Genomic DNA, 19,100 nt, shown 5'->3' with positions numbered 1-19,100 from the left:
GTGGCCGTTCACTCGGCCAGATAGGCGACTCAGAAATAAACTTTTATTATTATTTTATTATTATTATACTGAGTCAACCCATTGGTCCATCCAGCTCAGTAATGTCTACACTGACTGGCAGTGGCTCTCTTGGGTTTCAGGCAAGGAGTCTTTCCCAGCCCTACCTGGAGATGCCTGGGATGGAATGTGGGACCTTCTGCATCCAAAGCAGTTGCTGGCCACCAACTTGGATGGCTTTAAAAGAGGAGTAGAGAAATGCATGGAGAATAAGGCAGCATGCTTATGAGCATCAGTTGCTGGAAACCACAGGAGGGGAGAGTCCTGTTGTGTTCAGGTCATGCTTGTGAGCTGCCCATGGGCATTTGGTTGGCCACTGTGAGAACAGGATGCAGACTCTTCTTATGTTCTCTACCAGTGAGCTACCACCGAAAACATAGAAGGGGAAAAAATCTAGGTTTGGCCTGTACTATTTCCAATGATGTGCAGGGACTCACATAGATGAATATCCCCCACCCTACCCCACACACAGAAAGCTACACGTCTGAGCAGAAAGATTCTATCCTATTCAATGGGGACTTGGGACTTGGGCATTCTCTGGCAGACTCTCTTCTGGCAAGGCAAGCCAGACAGGATCAAGCAGAGTCCATTAATTACATCGGGGTAGCGAAGTTTTTTCAACCCAAGGACCACATTCCTTTCTAGGCAACTTTCTGAGGGTCGCATGACCTGGAATTCTGCATTTGGCCCCCGGGCCTGAGATTCCTTACCCCTGCAATACATAAGCATCAGTCAGGACCTTGGACAGCTCCTTGTGGACCCTGACGCCTGTGGCCTCATAAAGTTTCCAGCAGGGACAGCCACCAGTCTCTCTCTCTCTCTCTCTCTCTCTCTCTCTCTGCCTGCCTGCATATTAGCTGAGCTACTTCTGGAAGCAGTGTCTCTCTCAATGGCAACTAGCTGGTATTGGCCTTTTTTTCTCGCTGTCAGAATACCTCAGAACACCACTGAATCAGGGACATTCTGGGGACAAAATAATGGTGGTCATCACCTGTTGGATGTAAAGAGAAACCTCCTGCCTGGCTGCAGAGCATCATTACTGACATGCATTTCTGGGCCAAAATAGACATGAACTTAAATGCACCTTTGAACCTAATGCTTTTTTGAAAAAAAGATAATTAAAAATGGATAATTAAAATCCAGAGAGGTAGTTGAAACCATTCCACCCAACACAAGCTTCATATACAAGCTTCAGAAGAGGAACTTTCCTCCACACCACAGCAATGGAGGCAGGGACCTATTAGCTGTTTGCATGTGCCCAGGAACCAAAAGTGCCTCTTCCATTTTAGGAGGGCCAGTGTTGGAACCTGAGAGTTGCTATTATATCACAGTAACTCAGGTAAGTATAATAACAGAACTGTAATTGCTCTAAAGTGGAAGTCTCCAATATGGTGCCTGCAGACACCAGTTTGCCCACCAGTACCTCCTGTGGTGCCTGCAAAAGTAAATATCCTCTCAAAAATCCACAGTGTTCAAGAGGCCATTTTCTCTTCCAACTCAGTTCCTCTTGGCACTGGCTCAGACTCTCTCACATTGAACATATCCCCTCAAACATGCCCAGATTTCACTGGATACCAGGACTAAACATTGTGAACAGAGGAGAGCGTATCTCTGTGAGTGAACACAGTGGTGGGGGACAGTGTAGTGTTTTTGGATTTTTTCATTGATGGGGTATATGTCCACACCTTTTTTGAGGTTCTCCCGCTCTGCCCTTTTAGATGCAGCAGCCATTTTGTGTTATGTCATGGTCCCATGGCAGCCATCTTGTGCTATGCCATGCCTCCATGGCAACCCTTTTATGTATTATTTTATTTATTTTATTATTTTATTTATATCCCACCCTTCCTCCCAGCAGGAGCCCAGGGCAGCAAACAAAAGCACCAAAAACACTTTAAAACATCATAAAAACAGACTTTAAAATACATTAAAACAAAATATCTTTAAAAACATTTTTTAAAAGCTTTCTAGACATACTTTTTTAAAAAGGTTAAAAACATATTAAAAAAAAAAAGATTTAAAAACATATTAAAAAGCAATTCCAACACAGTCGCAGACTGGGATAAGGTCTCAACTTAAAAGGCTTGTTGAAAGAGGAAGGTCTTCAGTAGGCGCCGAAAAGATAACAGAGATGGTGCCTGTCTGATATTTAAGGGGAGGGAATTCCACAGATAGGTGCCACCACACTTGCCACACTTTGACACACACACACACACACACACACACAGTGACAGCCATTTTCTCAAAATGCCAAATGTGCCCACTGGCCCCAAAAGGTTGGTGACCACTGCATTAGAGTAAGTCTGATCTGTGTCAGTTCCTTCACTGATGCAGTAGAACCCAAAGCAAAGGTCTGGCCTGTTTAATCGAAGCACCTTTCAAGTGAGGAAGGATTGGGAATGCCTCTTCCAAGCCCAGCCATAGGATGCTTTCCTCCTCCTCCTCCCATTTTTTATTTTATTATTTTTACCCCCACTTTTGTATTCAGGTTGGTGGGATAGGGTCGAGGTGTCACCTTTCTCCTCAACCCAACTTCCAATTAAGTCCAGGCATAGGGAACATAGGAAGCCACCTTATACTGATGCAGACCAAGAGTCCATCTAGATCACTTTTGTTTACTATGACTGTAGTGCAGCCTTTCCCAACCTTTGGGTTCCCAGATGTTGCTGGACTACAATTCCCATCACTCCTGACCATTAGCCATGCTGGCTGGGGTTGATGGGAGTTGTAGTCCAACAACATCTGGGGACCCAAAGGTTGGGAAAGGCTGCTGTAGTGGCTCTCCAGGGTTTCAGATAGGGGTCCCTACCAGACCTATCAATCTATCAAAGGCTACTAGCCATGATGACTATTGCTCTGCCTCTGAGCTGCAGCCCTTTCCCTTCAATGTGAGATAGGCTAGTCTGAGAGATAATGAGTAGCCATTGAGGCTTGTAGCTCAATGGGGATTTGAGCCTGGGCCTCCTCAGTCTAAGTCCAACACTTGAACTGCTACACCACACAGTAATCCTTGGTTGACATAACCCCTGGCTTAATCTGTGCATTCCAAGCTCAGGGTCTGTTTCTTATCTATGTATCTATCAATCTATCTGTCTATCACTAGAAGCTAAAATGATGAAACTGAGGTTATCATACTTTGGACATAATGAGAAGAAATGATTCACCAGAAAAGACAATAATGCTGGGAAAAACCGAAGGAAGTAGAAAAAGTGAAAGACCAAACAAGTGATGGATTGATTCCATAAAGGAAGCCACAGACTTGAATTTACAAAATCTGAACAGGGTGGTTCGTGACAGATGCTCTTGGTGGTCACTGATTCATAGGGTCACCATAAGTCATAATCGACTTGAAGGCATATAACAACATCTATCTATCTATCTATCTATCTATCTATCTATCTATCTATCTATCTATCTATCTATCTATCTATCTATCTATCTATCTATCTATCTATCTATCCCTCCCTTTCTCCCAGTCGGAGCCCACTGTTTCTTAGTCCCACTAGGGGAGGGATGGGAGACCTGCGGCAAACTCCCCCAATATTTTGAAGAACTTCAGGTGTCCTTTGAAATCACCCCCCCATTCAAGGCTGCCCCCATCATGTGAAAAATGGCCTTAAATAATAATGCAATGTTAAACTGAAACACACACCCAACCTCCCCCCCGCCCCCAGCAAATCAGGACATCCTTGCCCTGATGAACATGGAATTGCCACCATTGGAGTGAACTCTTCCAATCACGCCATGTCACTTTTTGGTAGGGTGGAAGAATCAGTTTTGGTTCTCACAATTTCTCATTTTTACAATTGTAAATTCAATGCTCCAGGTTTCTGCAGCAATTTTTAAAAACCCTTATGAAAAATCTTCAGCATTTTAGTGTGAATTTCTCCCAAGAAGCACATTTCTGTATGCAGTTTTGACTAATGAACCCATTTTTGCAAGCAGTTTCTGCTAACTTAATGCACTTTTGTATGTTATCTTCACTAGTATATTCATTTTAATACACATTTTCCCCTAATATATGCAGGTTTGTAAACATCGTTTAGTTGGAAATCTGCATTACAAAATTAAGAAAAATGTGAATTTTGAAGGATGGCAGTTTTTCAGTTCTCATATTGTTTTGGAGAGTGCAAATTTGATAAACCCAGCTTAAAAGTGAACTGAGACAAATTTCTCCACCATCACTACTTTTGGTGAGGCCAAACATGATCATTGTCCTACTCCTCCTCAAAATAAAATTTTGCACCTGTGTATTCAGTGGGAAAACAAACTGGTTGGCTTAATATTAGCACAGCAGCAACTGGCATGCAAGGTTTTGATTTTGGACAAAAGCAGTGTCTAGGCAGAGATAGAAGTGTGTGTGTTCTGACAAAAAATATTGTATACGGCCGCAAGGATGTCAAAGGCATATCAGTGGGTCTGGAAAATGAAGTTCCAAAGGGTAGTATAAAAACTCTTGACAGCGGGTTCCTTTTCAAGAACAAAGATATCGCCAGCTTGATAGAAATTCAATGACACACAAAAGGACTTTTTGATGTCTGTTCTATCTGATAAATACAATGACTTATAACAGGAAATGCTGGATGCTGTGGTCGTGTGCTACCTGATTTTACTAGCTATAGAAGAGAAGGACTGTACCTGAGAGATAAGCATCACTTCCCCTGATAAGTTTTAATTGTCACCCTTTTGTCTTTGGGCTTTCTTCTTTCCAGCATTTTAGAGAAAAATAGAAGGGGGGAAATCAAAGCAGACTGCTGTATGTTGTGGCGATAAGACAAAGCAATGGGTGGAGTGGGGTGGAGAGAAAATCCAGGAAGGATGAAACGTTGTCTGATAAAAGACACACGATTATACTGCTGTCTAATTAATTCTGCCATTTTTTAAAAAAATATGCATGTACACGCAAATGACCCGGTTGGGTGAAAACATGTTCTGGGTGTATGTATACAGTAGTTAAGAAAATGACTTCAATCCTCAAAGTTTTGAGTTCAAATGTGACCTCAGTTTTGAAGTTGCTAGGTGGTTTTAAAAACAAGCCATTTTCTCAACCTCTCTCCGGGGGGATGAGAGGAGAAATAGTGATGGTTAGACACCCCACTGCTGTTTCATTCATAACTGGGCTTGGGCTTCCCTCTAAAATTGTAAAATGGCTTGCCCATCTTAAACCAATTAAGGACCAAAATCAGGTGCTGTTACACTGATGTTGATGACATCACTGGATGAGCACTGGAGTCTGATCCTTCTCTCTGATGCTCATACCCCATAATGTAAAATCTGAACTGGGGAAGATTTCAGGGGTTTTTGAGTTGGTGAAATTTGTATCCCAGACCATAGGATCATGGGAAGCTGCCTTATACCAAGTCCATCTAGTCCATCTAGCTCACTGTTGTCTACAATAGTGTCGGTCAGGGGCTCTCCAGGATTTCAGACAGAGTACATTCCCAGCTCTATCTGGAGACATTCAGATTGCACCTGGGACCTTCTGCATGCAAAGCAGATGCCCTTCTATTGAGCTGCAGCCCTTCCATGGAATTATGAACTTGGTAATAACACGTACCTTAAAGGGCAAGGGTAGCAATGGTTCCTGAGACAGTGTCTGTGATGTGCTTCGGGTGATATGAACTGTTAAATGAGTACTAAGTCATATGAGAATAGATTTCTAATACAGGAGCTCATGCCCTATTTGGTGTTTGCCACAGTTTGTGGGTGCCAAGTGCATCTTTCGCAAAGCTGAAGAAGTGGTCATGTTAAAACACTCAGGCTATTTCTGGGGAAATTGAGAGCCCTAATGCTGGGAAATGTGACAACCTGGTTTCTGACAGATTGCCCCGAGCATTTCTGTGATCTCCCCTACTAAGGCTGAAGAAGGGATCAGAAGCATGGAATCTGGCAGGTGATGACTGGAAGCAAGTGCACAAAAACGTGTCATTCACAGCTCTTCCCCCATTGTTTGCATTTAACTTGCTTTCCCCTTGCAATAATCAAAAACTTATCTCCCTGCCCCCACCCCATCCAGTCTTCAGTGCCTTGCAGTTTTAATTGGTAGTGTAATTTGGATCAGACCAAAGGGCCCTCTGGTTCTACATATTATTAAAGAAGCAGTTGCTAATCTGTGGGCATATTTGAATGGTCACGTCTCCCACCCCCCTTCCACAGAGCTCCATTCCAAAGAGAAAGAGACAGACAGAAAGATGCACTCCTTGGTTTTCAAATAGATTTGGGTAAAAATCACATTTGGTAGAATTAATCTGAACCTTGAAAAGGACATAAAGCTGAAAGAGAATATGAGAAAGAATGCCACTTTTCCAACTTCCTCCTCCTCTTATCATCATCATCATGAACAACAACAACATATTTATTAGTTGTTTGATACCCAAAGGTCCCCAAGTAACTTACACAATGTTAAAATACAAACAAATAAAACACACTATAAAAACATAACAATAAACAACAACAAAACAATAGCAATAGCATCCCCACACAGTTTTTCCTGATGCCCAGTCAAAATCTGGCTTCCTGCAACCTGAGCCCATTATTCCATGTCCTCCACTCTGGGACAATGGAGAAGAGATCCCGGCCCTCCTCTATGTGACAACCTTTCATGTACTTGAAGAGTGCTATCCTATCTCCCCTCAGTCTTCTCTTCTACAGGCTAAATATGCCCAGTTCTTTCAGTCTCTCCTCATAGGGCTGTGTTTCCAGTCCCCTGATCATCCATGTTGCCCTCTTCTGAAACTGTTCTAGTTTGTCTGCATCCTTCTTGATCATTTCAAAGATTTTTTTGTAAACCGCTTAGACGTCTTTACATTCAAGCGGTATATAAATTATATTAAAGTATATAAATTATATTAAATAAATAGTCAATTGTTGCATTTGATGAGATGGGCCAACCTTCTCAATAAATTCCAACTTTCAAAATTACATTGGGAGAAATCCAACTAAGCCATAATCAAAGTAGACCATTGAAATAAATGGACTTAAGTGGGTTAGGTTATTTAAGGGAAGGCAAAAAGAATGGGATTTTGCACAGGCCCAGTCACTCTATGCATGGCACAGAATGGAAACAAGATTATGGCTCAGGGTGTCCACAGATGGGGGCAAGGAAGACATTCCCGACAAATTCTAAATGTGATGGTGGTTGGGATGGGTTGCTGATCATAGAATCATAGAATAGTAGAGTTGGAAGGGGCCTATAAGGCCATCAAGTCCAACCCCCTCCTCAATGCAGAAATCCAAATCAAAGCATTCCCAACAGATGGCTGTCCAGCTGCCTCTTGAATGCCTCCAGTGTCGGAGAGCTCACTACCTCTCTAGGTCATTGGTTCCATTGTCGTATGGCTCTAACAGTTAGGAAGTTTTTCCTGATGTCCAGTCGAAATCTGGCTTCCTGCAACTTGAGCCCATTATTCCGTGTCCTGCACTCTGGGACGATTGAGAAGAGATCCTGGCCCTCCTCTATGTGACAACCTTTCATGTACTTGAAGAGTGCTATCCTATCTCCCCTCAGTCTTCTCTTCTCCAGGCTAAACATGCCCAGTTCTTTCAGTCTCTCCTCATAGGGCTTTGTTTCCAGTCCCCTGATCATCCTCATAGCCCTCCTCTGAACCCATTCCAGTTTGTCTGCATTCTTCTTGAAGTGCGGAGACCAGTACTGGATGCAGTATTCAAGATGAGGCCTAACCAGTGCTGAATAGAGGGGAACTAGTACTTCACACAATTTGGAAACTATACTACTGTTAATGAAGCCTAATATAGCATTTGCCTTTTTTGCAGCCACATCACTCTGTTGGCTCATATTCAGCTTGTGATCAACAACAATTCCAAGATCCTTCTCACGTGTCGTACTGCTGAGCCAAGTATCCTCCATCTTATAACTGTGCATTTGGTTTCTTTTTCCTAAGTGTAGAACTTTGCATTTTTCTCTGTTGAATTTCATTCTGTTATTTTCAGCCCAATGCTCCAGCCTATGATGACCTGTAGTAAAAATCCAGAGACCTTGTCCCCCAAAAAATATTTTTGTGGACACTTGTGATTATGGTCACATCTGCACCTTACATCTTAACACTATTATTTCATTTTAAGCAGTCATGGATTTCCCCAAAGAATCCTAGGAACTGTAGTTTGTTTATTTTATTTTTTATTTATTTAAGGGTGTTGAAAGTTCCAGACAAATGATGCCCTGCTCACCGCGCAGCTGACGAGTGGAGCATGGTTGCAGATGGGGGCAAAGCTGCCGCCTCCATCTTTGTTTGGGGCAACGTCGCGCGTTGCACCTATTGTGTGCGTGCGATGTGCAGTGTGGAGGGGCAGGGCTTTGGGGCTTATTTAAGTCCAGCCGCCCCTTCTACCTTCCTCTTTGCCAGCGTGACGCCCACCCCTCTCGCCCTGTTTTATGGTGTGCCTAGGGGTTGCTTCGGGGCCGAGTAGGAATTTTTATCCTGCCCACCCTCGTTGGTGGGCAGGTTTTTTGCCTGCTCCACACCATGGGAGTGGGACGGAATTGGGTTAGGGGGCGTTGTGTTTAATAGGTGGTTTTGGCTTATTTGGCTAACTTGAATGTATTAGACAGGTCAGTGCCCTACTGGGCTATGCATCTTGCACTGGTGCGGGAAGGTGCGGGAAGGGAAATAGGTAAGGACAGCTAGGTGGCCCCCTTAGGCACCTTTGGAGGTGATTGGCGGTTCCGGAGGCCTGTCTGTCAGGGCTTTACGGCTCGAGGGCAGGATATTTATTATTTATTTATTTATTTAATTAAGCTTATATGCCGCCTGACTAGCAACAGCTCTCTGGGCGGTGAACATTAAAAAATACAATAAAAATAACACAAAACTGTACACAAAACTGTACAGTCTAAAATCAAAATATAATAATTTACAATTAACAGGAATTAAAATGCCTCAGAGAAGAGAAAGGTTTTAACCTGGCGCTGAAAAGATGATAGTGTCGGCGCCAGGCGCACCTCCTCGGGGAGACCATTCCATAGTTCGGGGGCCACCACTGAGAAGGCCCTAGATCTTGTCACCACTCTCCGGGCTTCCCTATGAGTCGGAACCCGGAGGAGGGCCTTCGTAGTAGACCGTAGTGTACGGGCCGGTTCATATCGGGAGAGGCGTTCCGACAGATATCGTGGTCCCGCACCGTATAAGGCTTTATAGGTAAGTACCAACACTTTGAATCTGGCCCGGAAGCATATTGGAAGCCAGTGCAAACGGGCTAGCACAGGTGTTATATGCTCAGACCGCTTAGTTCTTGTTAGCAGTCTGGCTGCCGCATTTTGCACTAGCTGTAGCTTCCGAATCGTCTTCAAAGGTAGCCCTACGTAAAGCGCATTGCAGTAGTCCAGACGCGAGGTTACCATAGCATGTACCACTGATGAGAGGTCCTCCTTACTCAGATAGGGACGTAGCTGGGCTACCAACCGAAGTTGGTATGGGCTGCTTCTGGGGCCAACTTATCCTCATCTACCCAGGGGTTATACGGCCCCGGGTGGGGATGACGTGGGAAGGCCCCCCTACTCACCTACAAGGTGTGGCCGGGGTAAAGGGTAAGCAGATGGGCTTGCCCTTGCCCCAGCAGGGGCTGGTCGCCCAAGAGCTGTGTGGCAAGCTACTTGCTTATAGACAGTTCCCGCACCTAGGTTTCCCTCTGCAGGTCACTTTAAATTGGGTTTTGTTTGCTGTAATTTAATAAAGTGGCCCTTGTTCAACCCAAGCTGATGTCTCTGTGTCTTATTTCGCCCCTCGACTGCAACCTGGAACAAGCTCAGAGGAGGGCAATGAGGATGATTAGGGGACTGGAAACAAAGCCCTATGAGGAGAGACTGAAAGAACCAAGCATGTTTAGCCTCAAGAAGAGAAGACTGAGGGGAGATATGATAGCACTCTTCAAGTACTTGAAAGGTTGCCACACAGAGGAGGGCTGGGATCTCTTCTCGATCGTCCCAGAGTGCAGGACTTGGAATAATGGGCTCAAGTTACAGGAAGCCAGATTTCGACTGGACATCAGGAAAAACTTCCTAACTGTTAGATCAATGTACAACAATGGAAGCAATGACCTAGAGAGGTAGTGGACTCTCCAACTCTGGAGGCATTCAAGAGGCAGCTGGACAGCCATCTGGCGGGTATGCTATAATTTGGATTCCTGCCTTGAACAGGGGGTTGGTCTCGATGGCCTTATAGGCCCCTTCCAATTCTATGAGTTATTAGGTGACTCCCTATTCGCCTCACGGAGCCTCATTTCCCAGGGATCCCTAGCAGGAGGGATTAACTGTGAGGGGTTCTCCTAACTATTCTCAGCAACCTTTCCAGGCTTTTTTGGGAGAAGCTGTTAGTGATATCATACTGCTTTAAATGTAAGGTAAAGATGTGCCCGCGTCTTGCCTCCCTCCTCATCTCTTACAAATGTTCAGCCTTCAATAGCGCCAGCTATCACTATGAAGGTGTGCTATTCAAACTGCCCTACACATCTAAAATTCAGTGGACAATAGCTCAGATCACATAGTTTATTCGCAAATGTTATCTCTGAAGTATCTAGGAGTTAAGGCACTCTCTCATTCTCATTCCTCATCTAGGGTAGCTGCTTATGCATCACCAAAAAAAGAACAAAACAAGGAAGAAACAGATTTGCATAAATTGTGCATACACTAATTTATATGTGTAGGTGTGAGTTTAGAAATAATTGCTGTGATTTTAATGTAATACATCTCACCCTAGTGGGGAAGACTGTGACCAGGTGAACTGTATGCCTTCTCAGTTTGCTGTCCAAGTGCTAATTATCAATAGGTAACTTCAAGACTCCCCCTCCCCTTTCTTATGTTTATTTATCTTTAATCCAGACTCAGACCGAACAGTCCTTCAAACATTAATTAATGTGTTTGTTTATTAAATGTATATCCCACCCTTCCTCCCAGAAGGAGCCCATCAAATAGAGGACTCCGTCAAATAGAGGATCCTTTCAAACAGAGGTCTGCTCTCTGTAAAGTAGGTCACACAGACACCCTATCTCATCTCAATCAAGACCACATCTTCTAAGCAACACCCTTATTTACATTCTCAAAGGTATGCCTCTAGAGAGGGGGGGTTTACCCCTCTTTTGGCAGCCCTCTTCCAATCATCAATAAGGTCAGTGACGGCATTGCAATCAGCACAACTGTATAGATTACAGATAATTTCAAAAATGTGCAAAATGCTTTGGGGAGAAATCGACCCTTAATCACTCTCCTTGATGATTGATGCTGAGATCTTCACAGCTCATGTTAGACACAGAAGTCAGCCAGGGATGCTGCAAGGTGATCGGAGTGTCTTGTGTGTTTGAGCCCTGGGGCCATTGTTCTTGAAACCTTTTTTTTTTTTAGTATAATATTGCCTTAAACTCCCCCATCAATCCTGCCCTAGACAAGAGGAGGCTTTGAGGGATAAAACGTGAGGAGCAAGAACTGTCACTTCTGAACCAAGTCAGCAGATGTGTCTGTGTGTTCTTAATCTTCTCCATGTTAAATTGCAGATTGATTTAGTGGTTTTAAACCTAGTCTGTATAAACAGCATTAAGTCCACAACTGTTGGTGCATGCAGCCAATAGTTTGAGGGACATCATTTTCTCGGCTTGCAAATCAAATGAGAGTTATGGGCGGCCTTCCTTTTGCATACAACAATTAGCCTGCTTTAGTAAAACTCTCTCTCCTTGACAGATGGGTAAGTTTGGTTAAATTGATGCTGGGGTTTGGGCCTCTCTAGTGAGAAAAAAAGAGGAGGCTTCAGAGTTTTTTGGGGACTTTCAAGGAGAGTGTGTGTAGGCTAGTTGTTTGAACAGATTAAGCTGCCTCCAACCATTGGTCTGTCTAGCCTGTCATTTACTTCTCTGACTGGCAGTTGCCCTACAAGGTCTTGGGCAGTAGGAAGAATAAAAACTGGACAGACACAGAGCTAAAAGCCATATTCTCTCTCTCTCTCTCTCTCTCCCAGGAGTGGGGAATCCTAATTAAGCCTCCGAGGCTGTTTTCCCCAAGCCATGCCCACCCCACACCTGACATCATGTACAGACAATCAATGACCATGCTAGTTACTATAGAGCATTGGCCTAATTCCTTTGGGCAAAACTCCAATAAGATGTTCTACAGATGTCTGTATGGGGCACTGCAGCTATGAGAATTTAATATACATTTTTATAAAGTTCTGGGTCTTCTTCTTGTTGTTTGTAATGTTGTGTAGGGGATCTTTGTCGTGTGTAGTTTTATATTTTCTGAGAATATGCAAAAGGGAAAAAAAAGGTATTGAAGCTTCCCGGCACATTTTATGTGACATGCAAATGATGACGGACCTCACAAAGGATAACTTTGGTGCCTTTCTGTTATTTTGGAATACAGCTCCTATCAGCCCCAGCCAGCACATCTAGAGGGCACCAGGTTGGGGAAGACTGTGACAGGGCATTGCTTGCATGTTGTGCAAATGGTCAAAAGCTTAACCAGCATGGGCAGACATCCCAGGAATGATGTGGGAGGAATCAGAGAGGAGATAGCAACTGTGCCATCCCACATCAATGTAAAGGAGCTAGCATTAGCTGCACAGAAGGAAGAAATCAACAGGAAAATCTTCTGTCATCGCTACATTCTTCTAGGGGGAAACAAACTCTATCTGTTGATCCCTGTCTGTATGGAGGTGTGAAGGGCCCAAAGGTCATGTCCATTTTGGAGGTTTCAATCTGCCTTCTAAACTGCTCTGGATATCCTCCTTATCCTGTTTGGCTGTCGACTGCCTCCTCTTCCACTAGTTTGTCTAATCTTGATTAGGAATATTGAAAGGACAGACGAAAGAAACCACTTTTTTACGCAGCAGCATGGAATTCGCTCCCACAAGAGGCAGTGATGGCCACCACCTTGGATGGCTTTGAAAGGGTGTTAGACAAATTCATGGAGGAGAAGGCTGTCAGTGGTTACTAGCCACCATGGCTATGTTGTTCTTCCACTGTCAGAGGCAGGATGCAGGAGGGGAGAATGCTTTTGAACTCAGGTCCTGCTTGCAGGCTTCTCAGGGCCATCTGGTTGGCCACTGTGAGAACAGGATGCTGGACTGGATGGGCCTCCTTTGGCCTGATCCAGCAGGCACTTCTGATGTTCTAGAAAGCTCTACTCCCCTTTCCCTGATTCCGGGTTAGGTAAGATATAGATCTTAACAACAAACGAAAGAAAGTTAACCCAGTCTGGTTTTTACAGCCAATGAAAGGTAGTCAGGTACAAACAGTAACATTAAGAGAAGCTTTGTTCCAATTATCATTCCACCTGGGGCCTACACAGCCTCGTCATGGCAACCCCTCTGCCTTTAATGAGTGGCAGAGCCTGTCTTGGGCTAAGAGCATTGCTGATTGCCGTAGCTGCAGGTGTGCCATGCGCAGGGAGAGATTGATCGCTTCCCTGCTTTGGAGACCCACCTCCAAATCTGCCAGACTGATTTAACTGCTTTAGTTAATGATAACTCTCCAAGCAAAAACACACTTGGAATGGGGAGTTTGATGCTGTCTTGACAAAGTTAGAAGGAGAAGCAGAAACACGGGAACAGCGTGAGCAGGGGTGGTAAAGGTTTGCTTAACATATAGATCCCAAAAGCACAGTTAGGGTATTGATTTGTTTGCTTGCTTGCTTCCTCCCGAGGTGATGTAGAAAAAGAAAAACTCCTGTCAAGTCGGGCCCAGAGATTGGCCGTACCTGCCAAGCTGCACCCCACTCTTGGCATTTTTCTCCCCCTCCACTGTGTCCTTTTGGTGTGCGGGAGCTGACCTTAGCATAGTGCTAGCTGTCTTGAAAGATGGCAGGTCATCCATCACTGCCTCCGCATGCTGTCAGCATTCCATTTAATCTCACTTGTAATTTTCTGAGGGGAGGCTGGCAAAAGCCACAACCAGAATTTCAATGGGATATATATCTGGACAAATGGGTAAGAGAGCTTAGAACTTAGAAAATTACATCAACTCTATCCATCCATCTATTAAGTTTACATTTAACAGTACAAATGATAATCCACACATCCCTTTTCTTGATGTCCTCCTCACCATTGAAAACAACAAAAATAGCCTCTTATCTCCACAGCAAACTTACTGATGCCCACACCTATCTAAACTGGAACTCCTGCCGTCCTAAACATATAAAGAAAAACACTGTGTATAGCTTAGCTCGGAGAATCAAACATATTTGCAACAATGAAAATAAATATCAGAGAAGGATCAGTGAACTTAAAGAACACCTTCTTCTGAGATTATATCCTCCACATATTATCGATTGCAACATCCACCGAGCCTCCATTCCCTCCAGAGAAAACCTCCTTCATCATAATGAGGTTTGAGCAATCAAGCAAAGCTACCCATTGCTAGCAAACTCTGAACATCTTGCTAGAGCCATCAACAAGCCTCCCGTTGCAACATTTCACCAGCCTCCTAAGCTACGCAGACTCTTAGTGAGAACTGCACTTAAGCCACCTGTCAGCAATCCTGGGTCTCATCCTTGTCACTCCAAACACTGAATCATATGTGTGTACCTCATGGAGACAGCTACTTTTAAAAGCACTAGATGGGCAGAACATATTACAGCAAACAGAATATCACCTGCAGGTCCTGCAGTATAATATTATGTCACTGAATGCAACCCCCCCCCCCAAAAAAAATGTCACATCCAATATGTAGGAAAAACTACAACTGACCTACGCACATGCTTCACAAACCACAAATTGGCAATCTTGACTAAAAAAGTGGAGCAACCAGTTGCAAAACATTTCAGCACTAAGGGCCACAGCCTGTTGGACTTATCTATAACAGCTGTAGAGATGCCAACAGATCCAGCAGCACTGACTAAGAGGGAGAATGTTTGGATATACTCTCTGGACACATTGGCACCACATTCCTTGAACCTGGAGGACAGTACAAACAATACAGCTACCCAAAGTACCTGAAAGCTGAAATGTTTCCCCAAGTTTTTAACAGTATTCTCCATTTATAGTACAACAGCTTTATTTATTTATTTATTGTATACTGCCCCATAGCCGAAGCTCTCTGGGCAGTTTACAGTAACTAAAAACAAATACAATTTAAAATACATCTTTTAAAAAACAATTTAAAACACAAGTTAAAAATTTTAAACAATATAAAATACATGCTAAAATGCCTGGGAGAAGAGGAAAGTCTTGACCTGGCACCGAAAAGATAACAGTGTTGGCACCAGGCGCATCTTGTCAGGAACATCATTCCATAATTTGGGGGCCACCGCTGAGAAGGCCCTCTCCCTTGTTGCCATTCTCCGAGCTTCCCTCGGAGTAGGCACCCGGAGGAGGGCCTTTGAATTTGAACGTAGTGCTTATAAAGCAATAATAGCCTTACTGTCTTCCAACAAGGCTTATTCCATGTATATCCTACCTTTCCTTCAAGGAGCTGAATGAGGCATGCATGGTTCTCCTCTTTCCCATTTTTATTCACACAACCCTGTAAGGCAGGTTAGGTTGAGAAATTGGGAGTGTTCCAAGGCCACCAAAGTGAGCTTCATGGCTGTGTAGGGATTTGAACCCTGTTCTCTCAGATCCTAGTCCAACACTCTAGCTACTATGCCACAATGAATCTCAGGTTCTTTTAGTGCCATGGCAACAGTCGCCTAGATGGGATCAAGTCCACCTGGAAGGCACTTCCAAAATGATCAGGACTAAAGTACCAGGTGTACTCTAGCTCTTGAAATCCACCTTGTGGTACTATAACTGGGAAGAAGGAAAGGAGGGAGACTGAAGCTTGGGAGGCAAGCTGGGTGCTGGAGTTGGAGGTCCAATGGGTCAGGCAACAAGATAGATACTGGTAAGGGTGCCAGGTCTCACAGTCTTCAGGGAGCAAAGGAACATAGGAATCTGCCTTACACTGAGTCAGACCATTGGTTCATCTAACTCAGTATTGTTTACACTGACTGGCAATGGCTCTCCAGGATTTCAGACAGTGTTCTCTCCCACCACCACACAAAAAAGATACCAAAAAATTACTAATTCACCCATAACAAACTATAGTTCTCAGATTTCTTTGGGAGAACCCACAGCTCTTAAAGTGGTATAACAGTACTTTAACTGTATGGTGTGGATGTGGCCAAAATCTTGTGGCCATCTACTGCTAGCCACCTGTTTAAATCCTTCCCCAATCTTATCTCTGTCTCTCCCACCATATTCCCCCTCTCCAATGCCTGCAACAACCTCTTCATCTCCATTTTAAATCAAGGCTTTCTTCCTTGTCGAGGATCTCCCAAAGCCCCACAGCTTTGGCAAAACAACATTCTTGAACATTAGGAAAGGTTTCCTAACAGAGTGGTACAACAATGGAACCAATGACCTAGGGAGATGCTGGCCCCCCAACACCGGAGGCATTCAAGAGGCAACTGGACAGCCACCTGTTGGGTATGCTTTAACTTGGATTCCTGCATTGAGTGTGTGGGTGGACTCAATGGCCTTATTGGACTCTTTCAACTCTCCTATTCTATGATTCCTGAACCACTGTGCCCTGACCATTCAGGGAATTGCTGCTCTTTAAAGGGAATCTTTAAGGGGAATTTAAGGGGGATCTCCTAACAACTCTCAGCCCTCTTAACAAGCTAAAGTCCCCATAATGCTTTTGGGGAAGCCATGACTGTTTAAAGTGGTATCCATTTTTGACAGGTGAATTGACGCGAGCCAAAAGGATGGGAATAAGTTGCATGCTGGGACACTGCATTGTAGCTAACACAAAACTCCTGTGATTTTCTGGATTTCAAAGCATGCACGGATTATTTCTGGAATCGTTTATCATGGATATGAATGCTAAACTTCCACTGCTTTCCACTTGATTTCTGGAACTGGCTTTTACACTGTGTGCAAGATCAAATAAAATGAGGAAATGTTGAGGTGAGGAATCATCAGGGAAATGAAATCAAGTGTGCAGTGTGATTGCAGCCTCTGTCTTATCCCAATTCATATGTAACAGGGAAATAGAGCTGGCTGTCATCATCAGTGTACAGATGGCATCATGTCCCAAATCTCCTAATCAACACTCCTAGCAGTTTCACATAGATATTAAACAGCATTGAGGATAAAATAGTGCCCTGCACAACAGCTGCCAGGGGTGGACACACAATTCCCCAGTGGTATTCTGTGAGATTAGCCTTGTAAGTAGGAGAAGAACCACTATAATGCAGTGCCACTAACTACCAGAGGCAGCCCAGGGGAATACTGTGGTCAGCAGTATCAAAAGCAACTGAGAGATCAAACAGAAGCAACAGGATTGTATTCCACCTGTCCCTCTCTTGAAGAAGGCCATCAATCAGAATGTTTCCAAGCCATAAGAACGTATGAAGTACCTTATACTGAGTCAGATCATTGGTCCATCTAGCTCAGTATTGTCTACACTGACTGGCAGTGGCTGTTCAGGGTTTCAGGCAGGAGACACTCCCAGGCCTACCTGGAGATGCTGGGGATTGAACTTAGGACTTATGAGTCAAGAGAACCAGTGTCCTCCAAGAGGGTCTGCAGCTGGATCTCCACCACCCTTTGGAACACCTTACCCCCACAATGTTTATTTGTTACTTCGTGGTAAACCTCGGGGTCTAACTAGGATTTTTTTAGAAGTAGCAGCTCTTTGATTTCCTTCAAGGCATCAGGCACTACCCCCTTGTGTTCACCAGACCTTGAGTTCCCTGTTCTCCTTAGCCACCACCACCCCAGCTAGCTCAAACAAGCCATGACGAGCAAGGGTTGAAAGAGTATGTTGTCGGCTGAACCACTGCAAGCACCTTGTCCATGTCCTCAGTTGAAACGGATCCCACAAGATCAGGCAAGATGTTGTGCTGAATATTAGTGCTTCAAAAGACACAGTTTCTAGTTCTGTCTCCTGGTAACTATATAAATGCTGAGTCTCAAAGTGTGCACAGTCCATAAAAAATATAAAATATATTGATGGTCTACAAACATAGCTGGTATACTTTAATGTCATTTGTTGGGATGTGACCTGGCTAGACCTACAGTCAATTCCTGCTTGATGCTTACTTCTTTACAAACACAATCTTCATTTGTTGTTGTTGTAGGTCTCCAGAGAAGAAGGAGTGAACTTGGCTAGACAGTATGCCTGCCCTTTCTTTGAGACCTCGGCTGCCTTGCATTTCTACATTGATGATGTTTTTCACAAGCTCGTGAGAGAAATCCGAAAGAGGGAGAAGTCTCTGCTCCTGGCAGATGGGAAGTTGAAGAGCAAGGATAGTCTGTGGCAGAAGCTGAAAGGATCTTTGAAGAAGAAAAAGGAAGTCCCTTCTTGATGGTGGTCCCTATGCAGCGTCGGGGAATTGTCCTGGCCCAACATTCCATAGAAATTCCAAAAAGCATAATCTTATATGGTCTTATTTTTCAGTGTCCCTTTTACATGGGGTCAGTCTTCTAACTTTGGGTGAGGTTCTGTGCACGGTGGGAAAGAAAAGATTAGGATGCATTTAATACATTTAATGGAAAGGAAAATGCACTGTGGGTGTCTCTTATTTGATGGGCAGTCATGTTTATATATTTATTTATAAAGGCTAATAGCCATCCAAGGAATACGCAAAGTAGACCCATTGAAATAAATGGGATTTAATTACTTAAGTCCATTTATTTCACTGGGACTACTCTGAGTGTGACTAACTTTGGATATCATCCACTATTTATATTCTACTATCCTACTCTTCATAATAAATCAATCTCCATACTGATCACAACATACAACTACACAAACAAAGCAATAAAATATTTACAAGGCAACTATAACACAAAACACAACGTACACAGCTCTTCCAACTATCATTTCTGCTGCAATGCCCAGTGCTGTTAACTCAAAAGGCCCATCAGAAAAGAAATGTTTCATTTGTCACTGAAAACCAGCTAATGTTAGCACCCACAGCCAGGGTGTCACCACCAAAATGTCCCTCTCATACATCCCAGCAGCACGGCATTTGTTTGGTGATGGCGTAACCTACAAGGCCTGCTGACAGATCTCAAATGTTATGTTTAAGGCATATTGTAAGTACTTGTAAAGGCCTTTAT

The 19,100-nt window shown here is 43.8% G+C and overlaps 1 protein-coding gene across 1 annotated transcript in view; it reads left to right on the top strand.

Moving 5' to 3' along the window:
* Nucleotides 1-18,343, top strand: part of RIT2 (Ras like without CAAX 2) — a 217,253-nt gene extending 198,910 nt beyond the window's left edge. The window contains exon 5 of the mRNA XM_061607402.1: nt 18,116-18,343. Coding sequence (XP_061463386.1) covers nt 18,116-18,343 — 228 coding nt within the window. The remainder of the gene's footprint in view (nt 1-18,115) is intronic.
* Nucleotides 18,344-19,100: the final 757 nt, after the last annotated feature.

This window comes from Rhineura floridana, chromosome 1 (genome assembly GCF_030035675.1).
Source record: "Rhineura floridana isolate rRhiFlo1 chromosome 1, rRhiFlo1.hap2, whole genome shotgun sequence".
NCBI classification, from domain to species: domain Eukaryota; kingdom Metazoa; phylum Chordata; class Lepidosauria; order Squamata; family Rhineuridae; genus Rhineura; species Rhineura floridana.
The sequence above is the reverse complement of the archived record's forward strand: the minus strand, read 5'-3'. Positions and strand labels throughout refer to the sequence as shown.